Source organism: Oncorhynchus kisutch, linkage group LG3 (genome assembly GCF_002021735.2).
Source record: "Oncorhynchus kisutch isolate 150728-3 linkage group LG3, Okis_V2, whole genome shotgun sequence".
NCBI lineage: Eukaryota > Metazoa > Chordata > Actinopteri > Salmoniformes > Salmonidae > Oncorhynchus > Oncorhynchus kisutch.
The window spans coordinates 77,943,667-77,956,880 of NC_034176.2; the positions used below are offsets into that span (position 1 = coordinate 77,943,667).

Sequence of the window (13,214 nt, forward strand, 5' to 3'; positions counted from 1 at the left end):
GGAAACAAATTATCATTACTCAGTTACTAGCTCTTAAACATAACATGGAAACATATAATTATTACTCAGTTACTAGCTCTTAAACAACATGGAAACATATAATTATTACTCAGTTACTAGCTCTTAAACATAACATGGAAACAAATTTTCATTACTCAGTAAATAGCTCTTAGACAACATGGAAACATATAATTATTACTCAGTAACTAGCTCTTAGAATGTTTGGGATGAAATGAAACATGGAGCACTACAATAGGTGCCATTTGATATCACATCGTTTACAATTTTCTTGATTGATTAAGTAGTCTATAATGAAGCAATAAGTCCCGAGGGGGTGTGGTATATGACCACGGCTAAGGGCTGTTATGCATGAAGCAACACCGTGGTATATTGGCCATATACCATAAACCCCTGAGGTGCCTTATTGCTATTATGATCTGGTAACCAATGAAATTAGAGCAGTAAAAAGACATGTTTTGTCATACCGGTGATATACCACGTTTCTCAGACAATCAGCATTCAGGGCTCGAACCACCCATAATAATACAAATTATAACCAGCTGTTTGTTTTTGCAAATTCCAGGTAAATACCAACTGTATTTTATTACTTCTCCTATATTCATTACACTATTAGCCATTATAATAAGGGAAGTCAAACTAGTATAATAGTACAACCATTATTAATAATAATACTTTTCTTGAGTAAAGTAAGTGACTGATCAGCTTGCTTTGTTTGACATTACATTTTGATATTGCCTGGAGAATTCAGTCAGTAGGAACAGTTTTATTATAAATGTTCTCAAACATCCCTTTTCTTATTCCTTTCCCTGTATTGCATTTATCCCAGAACAACCAGTATGCATGCTGAAACAGAGTGCTTGACTTCATCCAAATCAAGGATATTGTTAGTATTATTGACCACTACCTGTTGTTTTATATATATTTCCACATAGTGAGGTTGGAATAATACTGTGAAATTGTGAAAATGATGATAATTCCCTTTTAGTGTAAGAGCTGTTTGAGAAAACTGCATGACATTTCAGCCTGTTTTGGTGGGATGGAGTTTTGGCCTGCCTGTTGACATCACCAATAAGAAAGAGGGGTTTCAAATCTCTCTGCCAAACAGCTAGTTTTCAGTTTTCCCCTCCCCACTCAGACCACTCACATACTGTCCTAGCTAAATTCTTGCTTGAGAAACTTGCACTTTGCTAAGAAGCAAGTGTTGTTTCTTTTTCACAATTTTTATTGAAATCAATCACAGTAAGGTACTTAATTGTTACTCAGAACAGCTGCATTGGACCTTTAACATTTGCACTACTGAGGAGGACCGTGCATCAGTTTTACACTAAAAACCTTGGCACATGAAAGGATAAGTAACTACAGAACTTATTTACATTGTACCGCCCAGGAGAGTGGCGTTGTTGATCATGATGAGTAGTTGTATTTTCTCTGTGTTTCACAGCCAGTATGACGTGACTGAAGTGGTAGATTATATTAAATTATACAACAAAGATCTGCAGCTCAGCCGTCACAACGTCCAAGAATCCCAACATGGGTCTCTTTATCCAGACGTCACAGCTTCAGTCCTTTCTGTTCTGTCTTTTCTGCTCTCTCAGTCCTCTCAGCTCTCAGGCCAATCCTCCCTTCTCCTCTTTCAGTCCTCTCCTGCTCTCCTCCTCTTTCAGCTCTATTCTCCTCTCCTCTTTCAGTCCTCTCTTCTTTCAGTCCTCTCCTCTTTCAGTCTTCTCCTCTTTTAGTCCTATTCTCCTCTCCTCTTTCAGTCCTCTCTTCTTTCAGTCCTCTCCTCTCCTCTTTCAGTCCTCTCCTGCTCTCCTCCTCTTTCAGTTCTATTCTCCTCTCCTCTTTCAGTCTTCTCCTCCTCTTTCAGTCCTATTCTCCTCTCCTCTTTCAGTCCTCTCTTCTTTCAGTCCTCTCCTCTTTCAGACCTCTCCTCCACTTTCAGAACTCTCCTCTCCTTTGTCAGTCCTCTCCTCTCTTCTTCTAGTCCTCTCCTCTCCTCTTTCAGTCCTCTCCTCTCCTCTTTCAGTCCTCTCCTCTCTTCTTTCAGTCCTCTCCTCTCCTCTTTCAGACCTCTCCTATCCTCTTTCAGTCCTCTCCTCTTTCAGTCCTCTCCTCTTTCAGTCCTCTCCTCTCCTCTTTCAGTCCTCTCCTCTTTCAGACCTCTCCTCTCCTCTTTCAGTCCTCTCCTCTCCTCTTTCAGTCCTCTCCTCTCTTCTTTCAGTCCTCTCCTCTCCTCTTTCAGTCCTCTCCTCTCCTCTTTCAGTCCTCTCCTCTCCTTTTTCAGTCCTTTCCTCTTTCAGTCCTCTCCTCTCCTTTTTCAGTCCTCTCCTCCTCTCCTCTTTCAGTCCTCTCCTCCTCTCCTCTTTCAGTCCTCTCTTCCTCTCAGGCTCCAGTCACCTCTTCCTTTTTCAGTCTCCTTCTCTCAGACGCCAGTCCTCTCCTCCTCTCTGCATTTCATGGGAATGAAGTGGGAGGCGATGTGTTCCCTCCTGGTCTTCTTCCCTCTCAGCGGTCTGCCCTTTTGAGACAGAGCAATGAACATCTCCTTGTCGTCTCTACTCGACTTAACAGACGAGTAAGCGTTGAAGTAGTTTTCTAGGAAAATCTCCTTGAAGTTGCAGTTCTCATTGTAGATTTTCTGTAAATAAATAAGGACACAAAATGGGACGATATTAGGCGTGAGGAGGGTTATAAACATTTTTTTTTTTTTTACTTGCTTATGTTTCTTCTATTTATATATGCATCATGTTATGGGTATGCTTGTAATTGTTAAGGGCTGGGGAGTTTTTCAAGATAAAAAATAAATGGAATGGAGCTAAGAACGGGCAAAATCATAAAAGAAAACCTGATTCGGTCTGATTTCCACCAGACACTGGGAGATTAATTAATCTTTCAGCAGGACAATAACCTAAAACACAAGGCACTGTACAGTACAGTGCATTCCAACCCTGTCCAGCAGAGAGAAGGTAGTTTAGTTAATTACCTTGCCTTGCAGCAGGCCAGTCCTGTTCATGGAGATATAGTACTGACTCTTCACTCCTTTGATAGCTAACACTCCTCCCTCGGACACCGTACGGACCTCCAGGATACCTATAGGAGACAGAGGGCAGATATATATACACTGCTCTAAAAAATAAAGGGAACACTTAAACAACAAAATGTAACTCCAAGTCAATCACACTTCTGTGAAATCAAACTTTCCACTTAGGAAGCAACACTGATTGACAATACATTTCACATGCTGTTGTGCAAATGGAATAGACAACAGGTGGAAATTATAGGCAATTAGCAAGACACCCCCAATAAAGGAGTGGTTCTGCAGGTGGTGACCACAGAACACTTCTCAGTTCCTATGCTTCCTGGCTGATGTTTTGGTCACTTTTGAATGCTGGCGGTGCTATCACTCTAGTGGTAGCATGAGACGGAGTCTACAACCACACAAGTGGCTCAGGCAGTGCAGCTCATCCAGGATGGCACATCAATGCGAGCTGTGGCAAGAAGGTTTGCTGTGTCTGTCAGCCTAGTGTCCAGAGCATGGAGGCGGTACCAGGAGACATGGCCAGTACATCAGGAGACGTGGAGGAGGCCGTAGGAGGGCAACAACCCAGCAGCAGGACCGCTACCTCCGCCTTTGTGCAAGGAGGAGCAGGAGGAGCACTGCCAGAGCCCTGCAAAATGACCTCCAGCAGGCCACAAATGTGCATGTGTCTGCTCAAACGGTCAGAAACAGACTCCATGAGGGTGGTATGAGGGCCCGACGTCCACAGGTGGGGGTTGTGCTTACAGCCCAACACCGTGCAGGACGTTTGGCATTTGCCAGAGAACACCAAGATTGGCAAATTCACCACTGGCGCCCTGTGCTCTTCACAGATGAAAGCAGGTTCACACTGAGCACATGTGACAGACGTGACAGAGTCTGGAGACGCCGTGGAGAACGTTCTGCTGCCTGCAACATCCTCCAGCATGACCGGTTTGGCGGTGGGTCAGTCATGGTGTGGGGTGGCATTTCTTTGGGGGGCCGCACAGCCCTCCATGTGCTCGCCAGAGGTAGCCTGACTGCCATTAGGTACCGAGATGAGATCCTCAGACCCCTTGTGAGACCATATGCTGGTGCGGTTGGCCCTGGGTTCCTCCTAATGCAAGACAATGCTAGACCTCATGTAGCTGGAGTGTGTCAGCAGTTCCTGCAAGAGGAAGGCATTGATTCTATGGACTGGCCCGCCCGTTCCCCAGACCTGAATCCAATTGAGCACATCTGGGACATCATGTCTCGCTCCATCCACCAACGCCACGTTGCACCACAGACTGTCCAGGAGTTGGTGGATGCTTTAGTCCAGGTCTGGGAGGAGATCCCTCAGGAGACCATCCGCCACCTCATCAGGAGCATGCCCAGGTGTTGTAGGGAGGTCATACAGGCAGGTGGAGGCCACACACACTACTGAGCCTCATTTGGACTTGTTTTAAGGACATTACATCAAAGTTGGATCAGCCTGTAGTGTGGTTTTCCACTATAATTTTGAGTGTGACTCCAAATCCAGACCTCCATGGGTTGATACATTTCATTACCATTGATAATTTTTGTGTGATTTCGTTGTCAGCACATTCAACTATTTAAAGAAAAAAGTATTTAATAAGAATATTTCATTCATTCAGATCTAGGATGTGTTATTTTAGTGTTCCCTTTATTTTTTTGAGCAGTGTATATAGTATACAGTGCTGAGTGAAAGTCTACACACTCCTTGCACAGTTTTCAGATTTTGCTGCCTTAAAATTAAATCTAAAAAGGGATTTTTGGTGTGTAGACTTTCCCTAGGGACTGTATATACCCTTTGAGCAACAATCACAGAGGACATACTGCACCTATAAACCCACCAATCAAAGAGGACATACTGCACCTATAAACCCACCAATCACAGAGGACATACTGCACCTATAAACCCACCAATCACAGAGGACATACTGCACCTATAAACCCAACAATCACAGAGGACATACTGCACCTATAAACCCAACAATCACAGAGGACATACTGCACCTATAAACCCACCAATCACAGAGGACATACTGTACCTATAAACCCAACAATCACAGAGGACATACTGCACCTATAAACCCAACAATCACAGAGGACATACTGCACCTATAAACCCACCAATCACAGAGGACATACTGTACCTATAAACCCAACAATCACAGAGGACATACTGCACCTATAAACCCACCAATCACAGAGGACATACTGTACCTATAAACCCAACAATCACAGAGGACATACTGCACCTATAAACCCAACAATCACAGGACAAATATCTAAATACTACAGAAGACTGTCAAATATATCAATACCCACAATATATACCTATCAATCACAGTACTGATATAAGAGCCTACCACAGTATCTAAATATATATAATGGTGTAATAATCACATGACGAGGACCATCACAGTGGACCTATCAGAGAGTCCCAGTCAGGACAGATAGTAGGTATGAGACCATAGAGACCTAATAGCCAATCCCAGTCAAGCGTTCCTCTCCTCTTCTTAGTGATCATTTTCATAAATCTAACAGGAAGGTCTTAGTGGTTAATCAGTCTGCGGTTAGGTTGGTCTCTGGATGTACTGAATGTATACAGGCAGGCCCTCCTGTCTCTTCTCTGGGTGGCCATTACTAAACCACAGCTTCATGCCACGCCACATATGGGAGGCAGATTAGGCATGCTCCCCCGGGACTGAAAACAACCTACTCTCCTGCGCTTTGCACGCTACACCCCAGCCCCATCCTCAGCCCCAACCTCTGCCCCAGCCACAATCCCAGCCTCAGTCTTCAGACCTATGCCTCAACTCTCTCTCTCACTCTCTCTCACTCTCCAAAAAAACATTTTTAGCTTGTTGGTTTGCTTTATGTCCGTGGAGCACCGCTGAGATTAACAACATCATTTAGATATCTCACGGGATACTCAGATATAAAGTTGATGTGATGTATTTACAACTATTCAAATAAATTGTTTAACTCCTATTCAATTGTTAAAGTCAACTTTACATATCTCAATAATTAATACGCATTTAAATATATTATAGACAGTATATGATAAACAAAACACTCTCTTTCTCTGTGAAACCGAACAACTGACGAGAATCGTAGACTAGATTTATCAATCTGTCAAATCTCATAAAATCACACGTTTCTAAACCTTCATCATTTTTCATGTCTGTATTTACACAAAGAACTTGGATAGATGCTACAGCAATCAGCTCATTTCCCTGAGATACTAGATCGATGCCTAGCTATAACAATACTTCATTTTTGTACACATGCATACGTTTGATGTTTTATTACAGGAGTAAAAAGCTACAATAATATAGTGTTTTTCTTTTGAAAAGGGGGCATAACAATTAATTTTCCAATTTACTGGTTCATTAAACATGACGAACATCAGATGGTGTCTAGTATATATCGTAGCAAAACATATGCTGTCAGGTCCAACGCAGGACTAATATGTTAATAAAACAGTTGTGATAGCGAGTGAGTGGTTCCAGAGCAACATCTCTGTGTGTGTGTGTGTGTGTGTGTGCGTGCGCGTGCGTGTGTGCGTGCGTGTGTGTGTGTCAGGCCCAGACAACAGTAATATAACTCTCAAAGTGACATTGTGTTTATCAAAAACTCTCTCTCTTCTGGTTCATCTATCTCAGAGATAATGATCACAGATGACCAAGCATCATTAAGTTTGGGAAAGGCGTGCCACTAACGGGACACCTCGACAACATCCGGTGAAATTGCAGAGCACCAAATTCAAATTAAATGACTATAAATATTTAACTTTCATAAAATCACAAGTGTAATTACATCAAAATAAAGCTTAACTTGTTGTTAATCCAGCCGCCGTGTCAGATTTCAAAAAGGCTTTATGGCGAAAGCAAACCATGCGATTATCTGAGGACAGCGCCCCGCATACCAACACATGAAAAACATTTCAACCAGGCAGGTGCGACATGAAAGTCAGAAATATGCCTGACCTTTGATGATCTTCTTCTGTATGCACTCCAAAAGGTCCCAGTTACATCACAAATGGTCCTTTTGTTCGATAATGTCCTTCTTTATATCCATAAAAACTCAGTTTAGCTGGCACGCTTCAGTCAATAATACATCCAGTTTCCCTCCATCAAAATGCATACAAAATGAATCCCAAACGTTACTAATAAACTTTTACAAAACAAGTCAAACAACGTTTATAATCAAACCATAGGTATCCTAATACGCAAATAAACTATACAATTTAAGAAGGAGTATAGTATGTTCATTACCGGAGATAAATAAGAAAGAACGCGCTTTCTTCCACGCGCTTGGAAACACTACAGACAAAATGGGATCCACCTAGAAAAACGACCATTTCTGGATCATTTTTCCAAAAACTAGCCTGAAACTCTTTCTAAAGACTGTTGACATCTAGTGGAAACCCTAGGAACTGCAATTTGGGAGGACTTGGGCTTATAATTATAGTACTAGCCATTGAAAATAGTGGTAAGCTGAATGTTTTTTTTTGGGGGGGTCCTCTGGGTTTTGCCTGTCATATCAATTCTGTTATACTCACAAACTTTAGAGTGTTTTCTATCTAAATCTACCAATTATATGCATATTCTAGCTTCTGGGCCTGAGAAACAGGCAGTTTACTTTGGGCACGCTTTTCATCCGAACGTGAAAATACTGCCCCCTATCCCAAATAAGTTTTAAGGAACCAATAGAGCCCCACAGTGGAGGTGTCATAATACCCATAAAACCTAGCTGTCAAACAGGGAAATGGTTCCAATAATTTTTCCTCCATTCATTTTTCTCATAGGAAATTTTAGAAACACTTAAAATGGGCTGTGTTTCGTGGAGGCTTACCCAGGCGTGACATTTTAATAACCATGTAAAGAGAGAGAGAGAGAGAGAGAGAGAGAGAGAGAGAGAGAGGGGTCATAGGCAGCTGAGCTCCCACGTTTTCAGTATGTTGGCAGGGACAGTTACAGGATGCTACCCTAAACAACATAACCTTCACTCCAAATCAAAACTCCAACCCTACAACCTGATTTTGGACAGAATTACCTGGAATGCTTCCTACACCAAAGGATTATTATTACCAAACTATACAGCAAATGCTCTGGGAAACAAACAGAAACCTGAAAATACCATCCAACCTGGAACTCAGTGAGTAATTCTCTCTGAAGCTATTTTTTACTTTCAAAAGCCAAGAAGACAAATACATTTAAATTATATATTTTACTTTATAAGGACTGAAAGCTACCAAGCTTGCTAGGACAAAGAGAAACTTCAATTATCAGTGACGTGTGAAGCGAGATGTGTCTGAGCCTTTGAGCCAATCAAATGTCTCAAAGGCTTCGAAAGGCTACCCCACCCAAACCCAGAGGCCTTGAAAATAAAAAATAAGAGAAATAAAAGCTTCTCCCAAGCGGGTGTGACACCTACTCCCGTTGCCTGCTGCACTGCTGCTTGGATTCCACCTGGTGATCTGTTCCCCGTCTGCCATGTTGTCTCCCCCTGTCTGGTAACTTTTTTTTCCCAGCACACAGGCACTGTAGGGGCGAATGACTCTGAACTTACAAGTCATTATATATTTAAAAAAATTGTCTTAAAGATGTCATAAATCAGCACTGCAGAGCTCTCCCTGTCCTATGCCGTGCCTTGATTGTATTACTGTTGATGACATCTACAGTTGCTAGCCCCAATTCTGACTTGTGCTCTGATATCTTCATCACTGATTTCTGCTCTCGTAACAGCCTGGGTTTTCTGCACGTTAACACTAGAAGCTTATTATCTAAAATGGATCAATTGAAAGTGTGGGTTCACAGCTCCAATCCAGATGTGTTGGTCATTACTGAGATGTGGTTAAAAAAGAGTGTTTTGAATACTGATGTTAACCTTTCTGTTTATAGCCTTTTTGGGAGAGACAGATCTTCCAAAGTTGGGGGAGTGGCAATCTTTACCAAGGAACACCTTCAGTGCTCGGTTGTCTCCACCAAGTCTGTCCCCAAACTATTTGATTTGCTGGTTTTAAGTATTAAACTTTCAAATAGCTCTTTGTTGACTGTTGCTTGGTGCTATCGTCCTCCATCAACACCGGTCTGTACCCTACCTGCCCTAAGATCTCTCCTGGCCCCTTACACTAAATCTGAATTTGTCCTCCTGACCTAAAATGGGACATACTTAAACCACCTGACCAAGTCCTAAATCAATGGGACTCCCTAAATCTTTCTCAGATTATTACCAATCCCACAAGGTATGACTCCAAACACCCAGAAAAGGCTACTCTTCTTGATGTTATCCTCACAAATAATCCTGCTAAATATCAGTCTGGTGTTTTCTTTAATGACCTTAGTGATCACTGTTTTACAGCCTGTGTTCGTAATGGCTGCTCAGTGAAACAACATGTCCTGATTTGTCAAAGACACTTGCTAAAAAACTTTAATGAGCAAACCTTTCTTCATGAACTGACCTCTGTAAAATGGTGTAGAATCCGCTTGATCCCCTCTGTCGAAGACGCTAGGACCTTCTTTTTTAATATTTTCAGTGGTATTGTCAACAAACACACCCCCATAAAGAAAATGAGAATTAAGAACAGGTTCAGCCCCTGGTTCGACCGTGATCTTGCAGAGTTACTCCACCTTAAGAATTGCATTTGGCGAAAGGCTTGGCACACGCATACTCAGGCTGGCTGTCACACTCTGATCTGTTTCACCTGTCTTGTGCTTGTCTCCACCCCTTCCAGGTGTCTTATGTTCCAATTCAACCAGAGTGTTTTTCCGGTGCTATTCTCTTTTGCTAGTCCTCCCGGTTTTGACCCTTGCCTGTTTTCTGGACTCTGTACCCACCTGCCTGATCATTCTGCCCGCCCTGACCTTTGAGCCTGCCTGCCACGCTGTACCGCCTGGACTCTGTACCCACCTGCCTGATCATTCTGCCCGCCCTGACCTTGAGCCTGCCTGCCATGCTGTACCGCCTGGACTCTGTACCCACCTGCCTGATCATTCTGCCCACCCTGACCTTGAGCCTGCCTGCCATGCTGTACCGCCTGGACTCTGTACCCACCTGCCTGATCATTCTGCCCACCCTGACCTTGAGCCTGCCTGCCATGCTGTACCGCCTGGACTCTGAACTGGTTTGGACCTTTTGCTTGTCCACGACCATTCTCTTCCCTACCCCTTTTGGATTACTAAAAATATCAAAGACTCAAACCATCTGCCTCCTATGTCTGCAACTGGGTCTCACCTTGTGCCCTTATACTGACTGGCTCTCGTTCAGGCAAATGAGAAATAAGTACACTCAGGTTATCCGGAAGGCCAAAGTTAGTTACTTTAAGGAGCAGTTCTCTCTATGTGGGTCTAGCCCCAAGAAGTTCTGGAAAACGGTTAAAGACCTGGAGAATAAATCCTCCTCCTCACAGCTGCCCATGTCCCTTAAAGTTAATGATGTGGTTGTTACTGACAAGAAGCACATGGCTGAGCTCTTTAATCACCACTTCATTAAGTCAGGATTCCTATTTGACTCAGCCATGCCTCCTTGCCCGTGCAACATTTCCTAGTCTTCCACCCCTTCTAATGTGAGTATCCCAGATGCTTCTCCCTCAGTTTCTCCCTGCAGGCAGTCACTGAGCCCAAGGTGCTAAAGGAGCTCCTGAAACTTGACCCCAAATAACCATCTGGCTGAGATGGTTTAGACCCTTTCTTCTTTAAGGTTGCTGCCCCTATCATCACCAAGCCTATATCCAACCTTTTTAACATGTCTCTCCTCTCTGGGGAGGTTCCCATTGCTTGGAAGGCAGCCACGCTCCGTCCTTTATTTAAAGGGGGAGATCAAGCTGATCCTAACTGTTATAGGCCTATTTCTATTTTTCCCTGTTTATCAAAAGTGTTGGAAAAACTTGTCAATAATCAACTGACTGGCTTTCTTGACTGACTGGTATTCTCTCTGGTATGCAAACTGGTTTCCGCTCAGGTTATAGATGTGTCACTGCAACCTTAAAGGTCCTCAATGATGTCACCATTGCCTTTTATTCTAAGCAATGTTGTGCTGTTATTTTTATTGACTTGGCCAAAGCTTTTGATATGGTAGACCATTCCATTCTTGTGGGCCGGCTAAGGAGTATTGGTGTCTCTGACCTGGTTAGCCTGGTTTGCTAACTACCTCTCTCAAAGAGTTCAGTTATTAAAGTCAGAAAATCTGCTGTATCAGCCACTGCCTGTCACCAAGGGAGTACCTCAAGGCTCAATCCTAGGCACCATGCTCTTCTCAATTTACATCAACAACATAGCTCAGGCAGTAGAAAGCTCTCTCATCCATTTAAATGCAGCTGATACTCAGCTGGCCCCTCCCCAGATTTTGTGTTAACAACAAAGCTTTCTGTTCTACAACAAAGCTTTCTTAGTGTCCAAGTTTTCTCTACCCCTTAACCTGTTTGGGATAGGGGGCAGCATTTTCATGTTTGGATGAAAAGCATGCCCAGAGTAAACTGCCTGCTACTCAGTCCCAGTTGCTAATAGCTGCATATTCTTATTAGATTTGAATAGAAAACACTCTGAAGTTTCTAAAACTGTTTGAATGATTTCTGTGAGTATAATAGAACTCATATGGCAGGCTAAAACCTGAGAAAAATCCAACCAGGAAGTGGGAAATCTGAGGTTTGTAGTTTTTCAACTCTTGGCCTATCGAATACACAGTGTCTATGGGGTTAAATTGCACTTCCCAAGGCTTCCACTAGATGTCAACAGTCTTTAGAACCTTGTTTGATGCTTCTACTGTGAAGGAGGGGGGAATGGGAGCTGAATGAGTCAGTGGTCTGGCAGAAGGCCATGAGCTCGTGACGCGCGTCCACGTGAGAGTTAGCTTGAGTTACATTGCATTTCTGAAGACAAAGAAATTCTCAGGTTGGAACATTATTGAAGATTTATGTTAAAAACATCCTAAAGATTGAATTAGTTTGACATGTTTCTACAGACTTTAACGGAACTTTTTGACTTTTCGTCTGCTCGTGCGTCATGAATTTGGATTACTGGGCTGAACGCGCTAACAAAAAGGACATAAAGATTAACTTTATCGAACCAATCAAACTTTAATTGTGGAACTGGGATTCCTGGGAGTGCATTCTGATGAAGATCATCAAAGGTAAGTTAATATTTATAATGCTATTTCTGACTTCTGTTGACTCCAACATGGCGGATATCTGTTTGGCTTGATTTGTTGTCTGAGTGCCGTACTCAGATTATTGCATGGTTTGCTTTTTTCGTAAAGTTTTTTTGAAATCTGACACAGCGGTTGCATTAAGGAGAAGTATATCTTTAATTCTGTGAATAACGGTTGTATCTTTTATCAATGTTTATTATGAGTATTTCTGTAAATTTATGTGGCTCTCTGCAAAATCACCAGATGTTTTGGAAGCAAAACATTACTGAACGTAACGCGCCAATGTAAACTGAGATTTTTGGATATAAATATGCACTTTATCGAACAAAACATACATGTATTGTGTAACATGATGTCCTATGAGTGTCATCTGATGAAGATCATCAAAGGTTAGTGATACATTTGATCTATATTTCTGCTTTTTGTGACTCCTCTCTTTGGCTGGAAAAATGGCTGTGTTTTTGTGTGACTTGGCTCTGACCTAACATAATCATTTGTGGTGCTTCACCGTCCTTTTTGAAATCAGACACTGTGGTGGGATTAACAAGAAGTGTAAAATGGTGTGAAATACTTCTATGCTTGAGGAATTTTAATTATGGGATTTCTGTTGTTTTGAATTTGGCGCCCTGCACTTTCACTGGCTGTTGTCATATTGATCCCGTTAGCAGGATCTCAGCCCTAATTAAGGGTGCTCTCGAGTGGCTAGATGTTCTTTACCATTCGGCCATCAGATTTGCCACCACTGCTCCTTATAGGACACATCACTGCACTCTATACTCCTCTGTAAACTGGTCATCTCTGTAAACCCATAGCAAGACCCACTGGTTGATGCTTATTTATAAACCCCCCCCCCAGAGTTATCTACTGAAGCCTCATCCTCCACATACAACACCCGTTCTGCCAGTCACATTCTGTTAAAGGTCCCGAAAGCACACACATCCCTGGGTCGCTCGTCCTTTCAGTTCACTGCAGCTAGCGACTGGAACGAGCTGCAACAAACACTCAAACTGGACAGTTT

General features: G+C 42.7%; 1 protein-coding gene across 1 annotated transcript in view; it reads right to left on the minus strand.

The window, feature by feature from the left end:
* Nucleotides 1–2,377: 2,377 nt before the first annotated feature.
* Nucleotides 2,378–13,214, minus strand: part of LOC109881721 (fibroblast growth factor 7-like) — a 46,408-nt gene continuing 35,571 nt past the window's right edge. Inside the window, exons 3-4 of the mRNA XM_031815145.1 lie at nucleotides 3,005–3,111; nucleotides 2,378–2,659 (exon numbers count right to left, since the gene is read on the minus strand). Of these exons, the coding sequence (XP_031671005.1) occupies nucleotides 2,444–2,659; nucleotides 3,005–3,111 (323 nt within the window). The 3' untranslated portion in view covers nucleotides 2,378–2,443. The remainder of the gene's footprint in view (nucleotides 2,660–3,004; nucleotides 3,112–13,214) is intronic.